At 42.0% G+C, this 18,239-nt stretch overlaps 1 protein-coding gene across 1 annotated transcript; it reads right to left on the bottom strand.

Moving 5' to 3' along the window:
- Nucleotides 1-92: 92 nt before the first annotated feature.
- Nucleotides 93-12,685, bottom strand: SLC2A12 (solute carrier family 2 member 12). Its single transcript, XM_010707385.3, has 2 exons — nt 12,368-12,685; nt 93-4,512 (listed from the first exon to the last, which is right to left on the bottom strand). Exons 1-2 carry the CDS (start codon nt 12,483-12,485, stop codon nt 2,864-2,866), a joined length of 1,767 nt encoding a protein of 588 aa, XP_010705687.1. The 5' UTR covers nt 12,486-12,685; the 3' UTR covers nt 93-2,863.
- Between the last annotated feature and the right edge of the window lie 5,554 nt (nt 12,686-18,239).

The raw sequence follows: 18,239 nt of genomic DNA, 5'->3' as shown, positions 1-18,239 counted from the left end.
ACTTTTTTTTTTTTTTAAAGTAAATCTGCTACTCCAGGAGTTTGGCTTTTCTCATTCCTACAGCAATTCCAATTTAATCTGTGCCATATGTGGGCCTGGCCCTGAATAGAAGTTCTCTGGGTTTCCTCTGCGTTAAAATCATTTTCAGGGTCACACCTAGCTTTTAGCTTCAGTGACAAATTGGTGATCTACCTCTGCACTGTACTCATCTCATTTGCCTGCACTCACAGCTCCCTGTGCAAGGCACGGCAAGTCTACTTCTTTGAGGCTCAGCTTTCCAGTGGTGCCAGCAGCCTGCCTCTCTGCAAACAGCCATGGAATGCAATGCAAGGACAGACCTTCATGTTCTTCACTCTTTGTGTAGACTGAGATTTCTCATAGTCTCTGTAAGTATCTTCCATCTTCATATGTCCTTTCTGATGCACAGAAAAAGGCAACTCAGACAAGGCTAACTGGCAGATAAGATCCCTTTGCTAGTAACTGCCTGGAAATGCCTCTGCAAACACCCCTGAAGAGACAGCATGTGCTGCTCTGCAGCATGATGCAACACTGATTTGCTGTACCTACAAAAACATACTTAAGATTGTGTGAAATTGAGTGTGAACAAGCAGTAGATCCCATTTCATCAAGCATAATATATCCAAAACAGAGGAGCAGAAATTCTCCTTTCATCTTGCCTAAGGATTAGTGATTTAAACACAGAACACCCTGTAAACAAAAAAGTGACTATGCAGATGCTCAATGATCTGTGAATTCTTTTGTAATGCAGAAATGGCTTTTATCTCTCACTGTCTATTTATGAACACTCATCAGTGTGTTTCCTGAGTGCTTTGGTAAATGGGAGTGAATACATTTAGTGTATGTTTCATTTATTAAAAATCCATCTACTTCATCTAATTTGGAGATAAATGATAAATAATGGAAAAATACAGCATTTACAAATGTTTGCTGCACACATTTGGACAGTAACTAGCTCTTTGACTAGAATCCCAGAAAAAGAAGAGAAAAAAAATTATAACAAGTTGATAGAGCTCAGGTTGTATGATCTTTCCTAAGAAGGATGCACCATTTTCTTAATGGCACTACACAGATTCTCCTTTATCCCTGAAGAATGTAGCACGGACACAAAGTGACTGAATTTGTTCCAGAAATGGTCCAGTAGGGTGGAGAGAAAGCAAAGAACCTCTCTGTGATTTGTCCAAAAAAAGCCTGATAAGATCTGTAGAGCATACATCCCCAATATTGCCACCACCCTAGCCATCACGTATAGGAGACATTAATACAGAAAATCCAGAGGTGTGGGTTGGCAGTACTTCTGCCAACAAGGCATCACCCAGCTGTGGTCAGTGAGCGCTGAAAACAGTGCTACAGCCTTGATGCCTCCTCCCTCGGTAGAACAGGTGATGGCAAACAGTCTGGTCTAGGCCACAAATTGGACTGAGATTAATAACGTGAACATGTTAAAATTGTTTATTTTATAGAGGCTAGGGGGCCCCGTTATTCTTCACGCTAAGAAAGGCAGACTAAGAATAAGAAATCTAGGCTTTTAAAATACAGGAGTTTGGACTCTAAGTAGCAGATGTTTGAAGGTTGTATATGAGACAGAAACCATGGCCACCTCCCCAACTCAGCCTATGCAACCACAAGAGAACCAAGACAACCTTTTGTAGACTCCAACAACTTCTCGATTGTCTTACCATTGCATTTTCTATACACTACTAGTTTAGAATGAGCACTGTATTTCTGTGTACCTGCATTTGGAAATGCCTGTACCTCTCCTGGACCTTACATTCACTTCATTTCACTTCACTTTGCTTTGCTTCACTTCACACAAACATTTTTTCATATTTTATCATACATGATTTTTTCAAGCTGGAGCTGAGATGGTGCCCGTTCTTACCCATTTGCTGTTTGAGGGCACTTTCTCAGTAAAGAAAGAGGTCAGGAAACAAACAATGGCCTCAAAGGTTTCTCAGGTTAGCCTGGCAACACACCTCAGTTTCCATAGTCATCAGGGAAATGGGCACTGTTATCAATAGCGTCACACCAGACCAGCCCAAATGGCCAGGAACTCTGTGTTTGAAACACCCAAGAAAAAGCTTGAGCAACATTTATTTTCAGGGCTACAGCCCTGGTTTTGAGCTTGTGTCACTGAACACAGAATCTAGTCCCCACAGGGTCTGCAAGAAGAGGAACAACACTGCAATAACAAGGCCAAGCTTGCTGCCCTGGCAATGAATGTTTATCTCACATGGCTCTCCCAGTGAGCAATGTTTAAAATAAATAAATACTGCAGGGGAGTTGCTGTTACTGTAATTGTTGGGCTTTATTCTTGTGAAAGTTTTTTATCGTAATAGTGCAGCAGAAGTACAGTGTGTTTGCAAGTCAGGTTTGAGCCAGAGCACAGGAGCACATAAAGTCAGTTAATAGATAATGAACTCTGTGCATGTGTTCTTTTTGCAGCATAGCTTAAAAAAATCAACCCCTTCAAATACAGTAATATGCACCTGCTATTGAAACAAACTGAAAGAAAACAGAATGAAGAGATTTAGTTCCTGGTACCTGGAAATGACACAGATGTTCTCCTCAGGAGAAGGTTGCACAGCAACTCTCCTTCATGTTCTTCCACTTGTGCTGTTTCACCATGAGTAGCAATGATGATGATGCTGAAGTTTGCTCATTAACTATGATGCTTTAAATTTCTCCACTATATCTGAAGACTGTCATACAGTCAGGAGGTCAGATCCTCAACTGGACTCAGGCATGTCGCCTTTTCATGGATTTGATGGTGCCTTAACATGCAGAGGCCAAGAACTCTTCATTGTCTTAGGTTTATGGGTTAGCAGCAGCAAATGTCTACATCTCAACCTTCCCAGTGTAAAGAAACATCAGAACATGAGAAGGAAAGACAGACAGGAGCCCTGAAACTTTTCTGTACAAGTCTTACACCAGTTCCTAGCTTCACTGAAGGTGAACCTTCAAGGGACATAAATCCAATAATTTTAGTGGGTGGGACCTCTTTGTAAAAGGCACACTCGAGGCACATTAGGACAGTCTGTAATAATATCAGTGCACATAAGCAGAAAACATTACTTTGCCCATGTGGGAAACTGCCTGATGGGCATATCATCCAAGCACTTAACTTATTTGTAAATAAATAATTACAAAGAATCAGAGAAGAGAAACACTTACTTGGTCCAAGACCTATGGAAAATGCAGCAACGTAAACAAGCAGGCTGGCCAGCGAGACCCATTTCAGGACAACAGAAACCTCCCCACTCTCTGTGTGAGACCCCATCATGCTTTCGCCTCCTACTGGGGTAGTCCTGTTCAGTTCTCCTGTCCTGGTGCCATCAAGGTTTCTCTGTATGTCGAAAAAGAGTCTTTCTGGTAAAGCCATACTAGAAAAGAGATCCTTGAGGCTCCCATTGGTGACACCAGTGAGGTTTCCTGGACTCTGATAGGTATCCTCTGGAGACTGGCTTCTACAGATATTGGTGAAATTCATGTGTATGTTACGGTTCACTAAGCCCATAGTGACCAATGATACTGCCATAACAGAAGAGCCAATACACAGAAAAGTTTTACTTCCAACTTTATCCACAAAAACTGTGGCTGGAACTGTGCTGACCACTTTAACCACTCCGACTCCAGTAGAAGCCAAGCTGGCAGCTTCATTGCTCTGAAACCCAACTGACTTCAGAACAGTTGATGCATAAAATAAAATGTTAGGTTGCCCAGTTGTTTGCACAAAAAAGACGAGTGTGAGCCCTACCAGCATTCGGGCCCTCATGTTGTTCTTTGAACGAAACAGGTCCACAAAACTATACTGATGTTCATCTTTCAGGGAAGACTTGATCACAGTAAGTTCTTTAGTAGCATCTGACGTTTCCCGTAGCCTCTCCAGTATTTTTCTTGCAGCTTCATCATTATTTTTCATGACAAGAAAACGTGGACTTGGTGGAAGGAAATACATGGCAATAGCCTGCAAGGCACCTAATGGAATTACAAGGCCAAACATATACTTCCAGCCATGAGATACGGTGGCAAATGCATAATTTGAAATATAGGCAAAGAGAATTCCTATCACAATCATGAGTTCATTTAGCGAAACAAGAAGGCCTCTTCTGTGCTGTGGGGCAATCTCAGCAATATACACACATGTTGCAATTGATGATAATGATATGGAAATACCTATGGCAACTCGTCCCACAATAAGTATTCCATATGATTCATGGGGCAGTAAAATCAGACTTCCCATCACAAGTAGAGATGATGCAATAATGATAGCAAATCTCCTTCCAAAACGATCAATCAGGAATCCACCTGTAAGTGATGCAAATAAGGCCCCAAAAAGAAGGGAACTCACAACAATTTCCTGCTCTTTGCAAGAGAGTGCTAAAATGCTACTCATCTGAAGAAGAGCTCCAGAGATAAGGCCCAACTCGTAACCCATTAGAAGTCCACTTACAGCAGCAATGGCAGAAGATAGTAAAGTAAATGTTCCACAGCCTGAAATAAGAGGGAAAAAGGAATTGAAAGTGTGACTTCTGCAGCACTCACAATTAGTACTAACCATAAGATATAACCAGTACTAAACATTTTTTGTAACTTTTAGTCAAAACAATTAGGTACAAATGAACCCAGAAGCAGTAGCTGTATACAATACTATATATGAGTGTGTGTGGAATTTTTAATTCATATAATACTCTCTTTAATTTTAATGCTTTTAGGTTTCTGATATCCCTAAATTGAAGTCAATAAGGTTTTGGTTGAATCCTAAATAATTAAATCTCCTGCAGAATATCTTTGCAAAAGGCAACATTGACAATGCAACCTTTTGATAGGAAAACAATTTTTGCTTTGAGATATTCTCAAGGTGAGGAAAGCAATAATCTTCCAGCCAAACTGTTTCAACCTTGGCTTGAATAAGTAATAAAACAATCCCTCGCCACTTATTAATTCCTTTTTTCACCTAAGGATGCCATGACAGCTGCTGATATCAGTGTTTTTTCTTTGCCATACAAAGGTTGATGCAAGCAGCCAGGATATTCAAGGGAAACCAATCCCTGAGGTACAAATTTCCAAACTTTGGGCTTTGCTCATCATTTTTTTGAATATCAGTAACAGATATTTCACATACTTAGGACAACCTCAATGTTAAGAATAAAAAACAGATGGCAAAAACATAAACGAAGTGGAGATTATATGCCTTTGAACCTCCACTTTAAAATAAACGCATTTTATACAACTACGATTCATTGTTTATTGTTACAAGATAGATTTCACTGATCATATTCTACTAACTGTGAAGCCTTTTGCACTCTAGACTTTGAGGAATATTTCAGTTTGTTGTTGTTGGCCTTGTTCATTCTCCCAGCATGATTTTCCCCTTACCATGACGTTGGCTGCAACACAGCTAGGAAAGAAGTAAACTGACTTCTGATTTCCCACTTAGCTGGAGAAATCACATGTGCCTGAGGAGAGGTAGCTTTTGCAGCACAACAGAGTCCACATTTCGGTTAATTCTCCTGTTAATTATATGGTATAACCGAAAATTATACACAGACTGTTTATTTTTAGCTTATTTTTCTAAGACATTAAGGTTCTCTGTTCATGCTGACGGCCTGAAGGTCCTTGCCAATAATTTTGAGTGCGTTGGCGAGGATCAGCCCCATTTGACAGAGGTTATTACATTTCTGAGGAAAATCAGGCAAGTGGAGGAAGAGAGCAGCCCCAGCAGGATGTTTGCACTACTAAAACAAATAATGCCAGAGCCCAAGCCCCAGTCTTGGAAGGGGGCCATGGATCCTATTAAATTGCTGGCACAGCCTCTGGCATAGTATTGCCCCATGCCACCTAGAACTCTGTTAACAATTCCTGGACATGACCTGGTGGCACAAGGCCACCATCACACCCTGCAGTGAGCCCACAGGAGTTATTTCAGAGCATAGAAGAGTTTAGGTGTCTGAGTATAAGCCATGCCTCCAGGGCCAGGGAATATGTGTAAGCCTGTTAAATGTGTTAAAACAGGTACTGCCCATCAATTCTTCTCCCTGGCCACTGGTTGCTTCCTTTGGGCCAGGCAGATGCTCAGAGGCAGCAGCCCCATATCAGTGAGCATACCAAATGCACTTTAGCCTGCTGTGCTTTGTGCTGAGCAGGCTGGCAGGTCATAGGTCATAGAATCATAGTATCACCTAGCTTGGAAAAGATCTCCAAGATCATCCAATCCAACCATCCGCCTATCACCATTATTTCCCACTAAACCATTCCCCTCAGTACAACATTTAAACGTTTCTTGAACACCTCCAGGGTCAGTGACTCCATCACATCCCTGGGCAACCTGTTTCAGCACCTGACCACTCTTTCAGAGAAGAAGTATTTCCTAACATCCAATCTGAATCTCCCCTGGTACAACTTGAAGCCATTCTCCCTAGTCCTATCACTAATTACATGGGAGAAGAGGCTGACTCCCACCTCCCCACAACCTCCCTTCATGTAACTGTAGAGAGCAAAAAGGTCACCCCAGAGACTACTCTTCTCCAGACTAAACAGTCCCAGTTTCCTCAGCCTCTTCCCTCACTCTTCATAAAGCCTGTGTCCCAGACCCCTCACCAGCTTCAATGCCCTTCTCATAACACACTCCAGGGCCTCGATGTCTTTCTTGTAGTGAAGGACCCAAAACTGAACACAGTACTCAAGATGAGGCCTCATCAGAACTGGGTACAGAGGGATGATCACTTCCCTGCTCCTGCTGGCAACACTATTTCTGACACAAGCCAGATAGGCAAGAGACAGGCAAAAAATGCATGGCTGTGCATGCACATAAGCATGGCACTGATTGCGAACAGAGCTAGAAGCATAGAATCATAGAATGGCAGAGAACTGAGTTGCAAAGGACCTCAAAGATTGTCCAGTTCCAAACCCTCTGCCACGGCCAGGTTTGCCGATCACTAAATCAGGCACTAGACCAGGCTGCCCAGGGCCCCATCTCAGCCTGGCCTTCGACACCTTCATTGATGGGGTATCCACAGCCTCTCCAGGCAGTGGGTTGTGTACATGATTTATGTCAAGTTGTGCATACAGTATTCATTTTATTGTTGCAAGATCTAATCTCTCCATTCCTCCCACCCCCTTCCTTTCCATTTTTTGACTTGTTTGCTGACTATATATTACTAGCCCTGGAAAACATAACTGTCCAGTATATCCTGACTGAAAATCAGGGCTGAGGATACAAGACTGTTGTGCTGAATGAATGAGCTTGGGTATCAGAAGTGAGATTGTTAATTTTTTTTCACAGTGCTCTGCCCAGGCTAATTCCCGGTGCTACATCTGTGCTTGCTTTGACATCCCCGCATTTTACAACATCAGCCCATGAAGATTTATCCTAAGATTCTGGTTTATTTAAATAGTATGAAGCCAAAAGAGATCATTGTGGTTCTCTACTCTATCAGGAACATAACACTTTCAACACAATTAAATGTATTCTTATTTTAATTAAAGCACTTGAGATATTAACCTTTGAGTTAAAAATTTCTTGTGTTTGAAAATCAATGTCTTTAAGTCATACATTGTTCCTGTGGTTAATTGCTTCAATTCTAAGTTATCTGTAATTTATTTCTAGTCCTAATTTCTGCATCTTCCGATTACAGCCATCAGATCTCATTCTCCATTTTCCTTCACTTACCCTTATTCAATATGTACAAAATTATAGTCTGTCATCAAGTCATCCCACCGATATCTCCTGGATAATCTTCTTAGCCTCTGAGTCTTCATAAGATTCCCAGTCTCTTAAGCATTCAAAGCTCAGTTCGCTGAACTCTCTCCAGGTTGTCAACTTCTTTAATAAACTGTTAACAGGACCCAGTGCTTCTGTATTAGTTGCACGGTGCCAAATGGGAGTCTTCTATAACTCTTCCGCTCCTAATGCAGATTTCTGTCCATACCCATCAAATGATCATCACAGCAATGCACAGGAACTCATCTTCAGCTCACTCTCACTCTCCAGCACCACCCATTTCTTTTTTGACTGAGTTCTTTCCAAGGCACTCAGTGCCTTTCCTTTTTACACGGCCTGACATCTTACATCCTAACTACAAATGAAAATTAGCATTTGGCTGTGTTAAAGGACATAGGATGGGTTCAAGTTCCCTGTGAGAAACAAACAGCATCTTTAGATTTCTTCTGTTACTACTTGGAAAAAATAGGCATTTCTACATGTTTGAAATAGGTAAGATGCCTATTTCTCTCCACTGACTATAAAAGGAATCTTTTGCTTGCTCAGATGCAAATGTCTAAAGTTAGCTGTGAGGAGCCTCAGACATGGCATTCACTTGCAGTCAATAGGTCAGGCCATCCAAATTTCCTTAAATCAGTGATATATCCCATTTATTAATCACCCATCACCTTTATCACCCACAAATGTTATTATCTTTTTCCAGGCAACAGAAAACTGTTAAGCAACGGGAACAGAAATTGATTTTAAGGATCTCCAGCAGAAACAAAGCAGCCTGGGGAGTGTCTCCTATTTATGCTTTGAACTCTGTGTTCTGCACAGCTTTTAATTCTTTAAATGTACAACCGTCTGTTTGGTATGGTTCCAGTTCCTTATTCAAAATGGCAGTGCCAAGACAAATATTTTAAAGGAGTCTGCCACCAGCACTATTCTTTACATCTCACAGTGTCCTCTCCTCAACCCCTTGTCCCTCAGAGCAGTGCAATGGAGGTGGGTTGTTGTTTTTTTAATCTGAGAGAGATTGCACAAGCTGGAGATGGAGCTTGGACACATGGAAGTTGCTAGAGAAGCAACCTATGTATGACTTAAGGTTACACATAAGTTTTGCATCCCCAAGTAAAGCATCTTGGTAAATGTCTTCACATTTGTTCTTCACTCTGTCAGCTGGTATCCTTGCTGGTGACACATGTTCACACTGGTATAGAAGTAGCCATAGACTGTAGCTAAAGCAGACCTCTGAGTGGAAAGAAGGTTCTAATGCATGGATATCCAATCTTTTGACTTGCTTGGGCTGCACTGAGTAATGAGGAATTGTTTTGGGCTGCATATACATAATCTGCTCTGAAAGTAATGACTCCTATTTATTTCCAAGGAAACTATAACAAATACAAAGTGCACAGTAACATTATTTGATGGAACAAGTTCTCAGCTACAAAACACTGTTTTTTCACATAGTCAGCACCATTAGCTATGCATTTTCACCAGTGATGAATAAGAGTCTGTATACAGCACTCATCAATAACTGCAACAGCAAAGATGACCCACTGTTATCACTGCTGAAATGCACCACCCACAGCCTCACTATGTTCACATCCACCATTTGGTCTCCAAAGTTCCCTTTGACTTCAGGATACGTTTTGCTTTAACGTTTCAAGATAGAGCATGTTGCAATAGTTGTACTCACAGTCCTTTAGCTGTCATTTTTAATGTTCCTTCCTTCCTTCCTTCCTTCCTTCCTTCCTTCCTTCCTTCCTTCCTCCCTTCCTTCCTCCCTTCCTTCCTCCCTTCCTCCCACTCTTTCTCTCTTCCTCCCTCCCTCCCTCCTTCCTCCTTCCCTGCCTTCCTCCCTCCCTCCCTCCCTTCTCTCTCTCTCTCTCTCTTTCTCTCATTCCTCCTCTCTCTCTTTTCTTCTCTCTTTCTTTCCTTCTGTCTTTGTCTTTAGCTTTATCCCTTATTCCTTTATCCTCAAAAGTTTGTCCATTTTTAGGAGATGCCTGCAAAGTGTACAGTGGTGTGCAGCCCAAGGGAAAATCTGTTTTAGTGATGGTTTACACCAAAGAGAGAAGTTTCTTCTGCCTGCAACAAGACCTGTGGCTAACCGGTGTTGACTGGTATGTGACAAGTGATTAGAAAGTCTCTTTTTTAGTTTTTCCATGTATACAAAATGCTTTTTTCATAACTGTTACTCAGGTCAAAAGCAGCACTACTTTGTAAACAAACTTATCTTCAAGAACATTTTCTGGAACTGTTTATACTTTGTTCCTGAAAAAGAGACAGAAAAAAAGACTCGAGAATAGCTGAGTGTGCTGCTGATGGGACAGGATGGGGCCAAGTTAAAAAGAGTGTGTCCCTTTCTACTTCTGTTCAAGCACAAACTTGGGAAAATACACTCTTTCCAAAGGCAAAATACTTGGTTTGCACACGTACTTCATGGGCATTATGAATAAATGATCTGAGCCAAGGACATCTAATTTTCCATGATAAATATTAAAACTACAGCATTTATATCTGAAAATTTTAAGCTATTTTTAAGAACTTTTTCTTTTTCTGCATCTGAGTGCCAATTGACATACAAAAATTTTGCCTTGATGAGGAAATAGTGTTCAAAATTCCCCAAACTGTCATCAGGGTAGCATTTTGCTAGTAAGTAGCATGTGGAGATCACGTGATTCTGTAGCATAAATATTTAATAGCATATGTTGGGAATCACTGCATAATTAAATTGTGGGTTTGTTTCTCGTCAAAGCTGATTATCTCATTTTCACGCCATTGTGATCTTTGCTGCACTGTCATAGTTATTTCCTGTCTCATCCAAGTGTGCAGTGTAAAGAGATATATATTACCCTACTGATCTGTTCTAATGTCTGAGATTTATTTAGAACCAGTACTTGCTCAATAGATACACTACTTATATGAGCTAGGATAACTTTGAACTACCCATCTATCCAGAAGTTTGGTGTGAGAGTGAAATCATTGCTCTACAAAACCCTATGGGAAGAAATAAAATGTTGCTTTGGGATGAAGTTATGTTAAAATTAGAGCCAGGCATTCTTATAAAATATTAATTTTACCTAAAATATCATCAGGGCCTGGTAGTGTCATAACTGTTCGACAAACACAACTCTTCAACTCTTGCTAGCATGAAAGACTGAAAGACAAACCCAAAGCTTTTTTTTTTTTTTTTTTTTGTTAAATTGAAGTAAAAAAAAAAAGGCAGAAGGCAGAAGGAAGCTAATGTATTACACATTTTCATGCATCTTCATTCCTTCAGTGGTGGGAAATATTGTGTGCTTCATACATTGTAAGCTTGGTGAATGTATTGTGTGAGTAAAATTGATATTTCATGAACAAATTATCCTGGAATCAATGGAAAGAGTGCAATGCAGAGCCTGGGCACCTTTCTTAGTGCTCTGACATGCATTTTCATTATGTCAACAGGCAGCCTGGCTCTTCATTACATTAAATGGGATCTGGTGTTTTCTTATTTTCCAGTAAGAATCAACAATTTTCTTTAATTCCTAGTGAATTTCTCAGGTTACTGCTTTAATTCCTGATGGTAAGGCCAAGCGTGTAATTTGCTCATCCACTTTTAACCATAGTTCTCATGCTGCAATAGCTTCGGTCTCAGGTTATTGCAACTGCTGTGCTTCCCTTTGATAACGCCATCCTGTAACAATGTGCATTGCTCCCCCATACCCTAGGGTAATGTTAAATACATCTGCCTGCAGACTGGTTTTCTGTTCTTCATTAACCTCTGTTTCCTCTGCTCCCAGTTGTCAGTAGAAGCTGCTCGACTGACTGTTACTGCACTCCAACAAAGCATTTGTGCCTGTGGTATCCGAGTATGCATGGCTCAGTCAGCTCATTCATTTCTAAGTGAACAAAACTTGCTCGTGACATCACAGTCATTTCTGGCTTGCAGTGGTACTTTCCCATTTGGGCACAGCTGTCTTCTGTGTGAGAAAAGCCACATTTGTGGGCCATTTCACTAAATCTAATTGGCAGCAGAAGAGCTTTGAGATGCAAAACCATGTGTGACTTACAAACACTGCTGGGTGGGACAGAAAAGGTGAAGAGCTATGAAATTTAGCTTCAGCACTTGAAAATCTTTTTCAGAAGAAATTCTGCAGTTAATTTCTCTGAGTGTCAGCACGGAAACCCTACTTCTTCATGAAATACTTGGGTAGAAGAAAATAGGAGGGAGACTCTGGCACCCTATCCCAAAAACTCCCTCTGCATGAGCAGGTGTGATTCTCACATGGCCTTTCTGGACTTCTCCTCTTGGGAATGAATCGAGCTTGCATGGGTTGAAGCACCACTCTTATCTTATCTTGGATGCAGTGGGTCCCCTGGTTACTCAGATAACTGATCCTCATAAAAGAAAGAGATTTACACAGCAGACAACTCATGCACGAACAATAGGGCTTGAGGGAAAAGTATCGCATATGCCACCACTCAAAGCTGCAGATGGTGTTTCCCTCCTTGCTTGCTATTTCCCCACTCACACTGCTAGGAACTGGGACGGTGTGCACCCAAGTCCACAGGCTTTGCTGCTGTATTCCCACAACCCTGCAAGCTACACACGTGCTGCTGATCAGCAACAGCTGGTGCCCGGTCCCGCCACCTTACCTGCTGCAGCTGGCAGCTGGCGGAGGTGCCCGCTGCCTCTGCCACCTTCCTCATCCTCCCTTGCTCTCATCGCCTGGCACTGCTGGCCCAGCTCCTCTGCACTCTGCATGGGTGCCATCGTCGCCTCAGCTGGAAGCCTCTCAGACGGTGGCTGTCCTCCTCAGAGCGGACAGGAAAGCCCAGCTGATTTTCGTCATTGCAACAAGTTTCTGGAGCTGGCTAAAACCGAATGCGGACCGCAAAGTGGTTTGTGCACAACTTTGTTGCTATTTCAGAAGGCTTTGCCCTTTGCAGTGACACAGGCTGTTGCTATTCTTGGGAGCCTATTGCAGGCGAGGGGAGGGACATCTGTCGGAAGCATTGCTGTTGCCTTTTAACAAATAGTTGGAGACATCAGACATTCACGCACAGCACGGCGCACATTCCTTACCCACTAGCTTAAGGGATCTCTTTTTTCCTCTTCTCCCTCATGCTCCCACATGTTTTTTTTAGCAGAGAAGGCACATGGAGGGGAGGATATGGAGTGTGTGCTGTGTCAGCTGAATTTCAGGCGCTGAGCACACATGCATGCAGTGTCACTTCACTCTTGTGAGGCACGAGCAAGTTGTGCTGAGAAACAGCAGCAAGGAAAGTAAACTATGACATTCCTCAGCACTCCAGGAAGGTAGAAGGCAGGACTTTTCATAGCATAGATGCACATGCTATTTACAACCAAATATAATGACAAGCCAATCTCCATTTTTATGGAGACAAAGGCTTGATTTTGGGAGCTCATGCCTACTATCTTCAGCAGAGGCAGTGACCAGGGGTGGACCACATGAGCAAGAAAGGCAACAGCAGGGGAAGTAAGCTACCTTTGGGGGCTGCCTGCCTCAACCTGGTCCTGGCCCTGCTCCTCTTACAGGAGCCTCTGCATGCTCTCAGCAAACCCATTGGCCTCAGTGTGGCAAGTCATCCAAGTTAACCCCAGTGGGACCTGCTGTTGTATAATCTGGCAGCGCTGCAGGCTCTTTGTTTCTTTCATGACTTGTTGTTTTGTCTTGGTTGGTTTTGTTTTAACACAGTGATGTCTGCATGCAGTGTGGGAGGGAAGGAAGATGTGGAAAGTTGGTAGCTTTGACAGTATTTCTAAGAAGAAGGAGTGCTAAACATTCATTTATTTTTTTTTTTTTTTCCTGGAGTAGGCACGACACACCTTTTATCAGTGCTTGCCTAACAAGAAAATGTAACAAAAGACTCTGATACTTCCCCTTCTGACAGATATACTGCTGTCAGCTTCAGACTGGAGAAGCAGTGATGCCACAGAGTATGGATTCCAAGCTGCTTGGTTTTGGCAGTACCTTAGGTACAGAGATGATAAATGAGTCAGGCTACCTCTGCTCTAATGTGTGATGTATTTTTCACATAAAATGCCCACCTGCCAAATAGGACAGGATGCTATCAGGACTGGTAACAACTTCTTGCCTCTTCCGGAGAGATGTTGCCTCATCATGTGTTACACAGAAATAAACAATGTCATCTTTTAAAGAATATATTGTAAATGAGAGGCTGTTCAGACTGGGGAAGGAGAGGAACTCTTTCCTAAATTCAGCTATGACAAGATTCCATTGTTACAATCCAATGTGTGATCAACCTCCTTATATGGTCCATACCTCATATAACCCATAGTTCGGCTTAAGTGACTGTTCTCTGGAAAATCATTTTCCCACCTCCCAGAGATCTTCCTGTGTAGTGGTCCTGGAGAAGTCAGATTCATCAGCTAGAGGCTATTACTAATTTTGACAGAAGTGAGAGGTCTAATGTGACTGCGTCCCCCTAAATGTACTGGTTATGTACAGTTGTCAGCACCTGAGTACTTGGGAAGAATTTGTCATCAAAGGCATACTACCCATGGGAACATACAAAGAAAAGGTTGCTCTTCATCAAGTTTCCAAATGTTGTGATGAGCAAACTTTAAGTGATGAATGTTAAGTAAATACATGGTGCATTCCATTCATTTTTGAATGACATGGGGAAAAAAAAAAAGAAAAAGCTGGAGTTCAGTGCTATCTACATACCCCTTGGAAACCAAAGGCTGGGCTGATTTTGCAGTGTTCACCTCTGTGTTTACTCAGATAGTTGGGAGACTGATCTTCTCAAAATTGACACCTCATACTCTATTTTTCCTTCCTAACTCTGCCTTTATTTCATGGTACTCGTAACAGCTGCCACACAGCAAGTAAACTCAGGAGGCGGTGATCTCTTATTTATGGCCAAGAAGCCAGTATAGAACACAGATCACAATGTCCAGCCAGGAATGAAGGAAGGTACTGACAGGTTGACAGTGTTGAAAGGGCGAAGGACTCTACTGGCGATTTGAGCCTGGCCATCCAGAGCAGTGCACGCTCACCATACTGACCCTCTCTTGCTAGTGGTAGGCTAGAGGGGCTGTGCAGGGCTGCTTCTCTTCAGTGCTTTAATTACTTGGATACACGACTTGAAGGTATACTAAGAAAGTTTGCAGATGACACTAAATTGGGTGGAGCTGTTGACTCCCTCATGGATAGAGGTCTTGCAGAGAGATCTTAACAAATTGAAGGTCTGGGCAATCACAAGTTGCGTAAAATTTGATGGGAACAAGTGCTGGATTCTGCACCTGTGATTGGGCAGCTCTGGATATATGTACAGAAGGGGGGGTGAGAGGATGGAAAGCAGCCTTGTAGAAAGGGATCGATCTATGGGTTCCGTTTGGCAGCAAGTTGAACATGAATGAGCAGGGATCCCAAAGGGCTGACCATATGCTGGGGTGCATCAGGCTCAGCACTGCCACCATGTGAGGAATTGTCCTGTTCTGCTCTATGCTGTGCAGCCTCACCTCAAAGATGGAGTGTGGTGTGGGTGCCACAATATAAGAAGGACATAAAGCTATTACAGAGCATGCAAAAGAGGGCTATGAAGATGGTGAAGAGCCTAGAGAGCAAGTATGAGGAGTGGCTAAGGACCTCAGGTTTGTGCAGCTCAGAGACAAGGAGGCTGAATAAAGGCCTCATGGCAGCCTGCAGCTCCTCATGAGGGGAGCACAGGGAAAGATGCTAATCTCTGCTCTCTGTTGACAGCAACAGGACATGAGGGAATGGCATGAAGCTGGGTCAGGGGAGGGTCAGGTTGGAGGCTGGGAAGAGGTTCTTCACCAGAGGGTGGTCGGGCCCTGGAATAAGCTCCCCTGAGCAGTGAGCACAACCCCAAGTGCTGGAGTTGAAGCAGCTTTTGAACACCACTCTCAGACATAGGGTTTGAATTTTGGGTAGTGCTGTGTGGAGCCAGGAGTTGCATCCTTGGGGTTCCTTCCAGCATGGAATATTCTGTGATTCTATGATCCTGTGGAGGCACCAGGGAGTATCCAAGGCTTTGACTTGCTCCCTCAGCAATACCCCATGCAAAACACATTACGCGAGGGTGATAAACACTTCCCTATAAGAGGTCTTGGGGGAAAATGTACCCAGTAAGTTGCAATGTGAAATACTTTATTTTGAGATCTGCTGTGTGGAATTGACAGGAGGGATTTTTTGAGATATCCTTGGTAGCCCTCTGGTAATGAAGAGCCACAGCTCAGCAGGTGCAGGAGTCTTCTTTCACAGTTATGTCTGGAAAATGGCGATATTAATATTTTTGGTATTAACTGGCATCCCATAAAAGGGACTGCAAATAGGTTGGTTGTAGCCAACGAAAGCAGATAGTAGGAAGGAAAGCAAACAGCTTATGCTGGTCCTGTAGCCAAGGCAATTGCACAGGGATCTTAAGACAAAGCAACGGTGAAACACTTGCTGGTAGTCTCCAGCATGGTGGTCCCTCAGCCCTATCCCCACTCTGTTTTCTAGCAGGAACAAACAAGCAAACAGCCAAGTGAAAGTTCAGCACAACAGCTACAAACAGAATAAGGTGGCAAGGGGCTGCCAGAGGATTTGCAAAGTGAGAACATCATGACACCACTCTGTCCCTCTCATTGCTGCATGGATAAGGAGTCCTGATGAAATAGGGATTGGGGAATACTCCAGAAAGATTCCAAACACCAAGAGAGGCCAACAGTGACACTCTAAGCAGTATATAAACAGCTGTTCTACAACTGTGCAGCTTGAAGCTGAGAAGAAGGTTACACCATTCAGGACAAAAAAGAGTGGAAAAGATAAAACAGCCTAGAACAGGAGAGAGTCAGGAGACAGTCCAGTAATGTGAGTGTAACACTGTCATGAGATTCCTCTGTTTGTTTTGTCCAAATGCATTTGGCAGGAAATCATCTTTCTGATATTCGTACAATTCCTTGTTTTCAAAACTGATTAAAAAGTTTATAATTAGAAACATGATGAGGCTGAAAAAAGAAGATAAGATATTCACATTAAATTGCTGAATAACCTGCCCAGAAAACCTATGAGGCTCAGGTCTGCATTTTTCTAAATTCTCTGGTACTAATTTGTGTTTGTCCGCATTTCCAGTGAACTAATACTTAAAATTTGGGGTGGTGGAGAGATGGAAAAGTCAGTGTTTAGCCAATGGGAATTTACCAAGAGCTGAACAGCTTTCTGAATCAATTTTCTCAGGCCATTTTTATAAGTGGTGGAATAAGGAAGATCATCTTAGTTCTCTGTAGATTTTATGACTCGTGAAAAGAAGATAATGGAAGTCTCCCAATTCATTTCTTCTTAAATATGGAAATAGAGATTAGGAGGAGAACTATGAAAGAGATTTAGTTGACATATCAGCTGAAGTTATGTTTCCTGAAACTGTGGTTTCTGGGCTTTCCTCTCAGGATAGATAGTTCACTGTTTACAAATGAGTTTCTGAAGTTAGCCAGCAAGTGACAGTGTGAGAGAAGCTGGGAGGAAGACTGGAGAAAAAAGACATACAGCAAAAAAGGAAACAGAGCAACAAAACCAAGAAAAGCATTCCGTTTATTCCAGGAAAAAAAAAAAAGGACTAATCTAAAAGTGGTCTTCCCATTAGTTGCGTTGACATATGGACACTCAGACACAAGGGAGAAAAATGACCAACATTCCAGTCACAAAGAAATGGAAAACTGATTAAAAAGACAGAGAGAACTATCTTCAGAAAATGAAATGATCCGTCCTTAAGATGCTTTGAATATAGAAAAGATAAGTATTGTCACTATTATGCAGTAAATGAATTGCAATTCAGAGTTGGCAGTGCAAAGAGCCTTTTTTATAAATGTAAGATAGATTTCATAAATGTGATGTTATTTAATTTGTCTCATTTTACAAAGAATGAACTCAAAATATATCAACAAATGGATAGTGTCAAGGAAATAAATGAATGAAATAGCCTGATGTCATACAGTGAGTTCATGTCAGAGCTGAGAACACAAACTTCTTCATTTTCAGCCCCCTGTTTTACTTACTATCACAGAACTACAGAATTGCAGAGGTTGGAAGGGACCTCAAGAGATCACTGAGTCCAACCCCCAAGGGTCGAAGTCATTCTCTTTATGTTTAGTCCTTACTTTTTGAGAGGCACTGATTTTTACCAACATACTTTTATCTAACTAGAAAAGTCTTTTAAAAAAGTTCTTAAAAGTTCTTTAAAAAAGTTTCTTTTGATAGCACAAACAATGAATACAGTCTTGAGCTCATTGCACTTCACAACTCTCTCCAGTCCTTCCAGAATACCTACTGACTTGTTCCACAACTATTTATTCCTGCTGTTCTTCTGTTAACATCTTCTTCAAAAGTAGTCTGTAAAAGTGCAAAATGGCCAGGGCCAGCAACTTTAAGAATTATGATTTGGCAAAGGCTTAAAATCAAACTGAAGTTATGAGTGGGAGGTTAACAAGTACAATACAAACAGAAATGAGATGGACAAAAGGGAAGGGGGAAGAGGGGAG

This window comes from Meleagris gallopavo, chromosome 2, assembly GCF_000146605.3.
Source record: "Meleagris gallopavo isolate NT-WF06-2002-E0010 breed Aviagen turkey brand Nicholas breeding stock chromosome 2, Turkey_5.1, whole genome shotgun sequence".
Classification (NCBI taxonomy): domain Eukaryota; kingdom Metazoa; phylum Chordata; class Aves; order Galliformes; family Phasianidae; genus Meleagris; species Meleagris gallopavo.
This window is presented reverse-complemented; position numbering and strand designations above follow the sequence as displayed.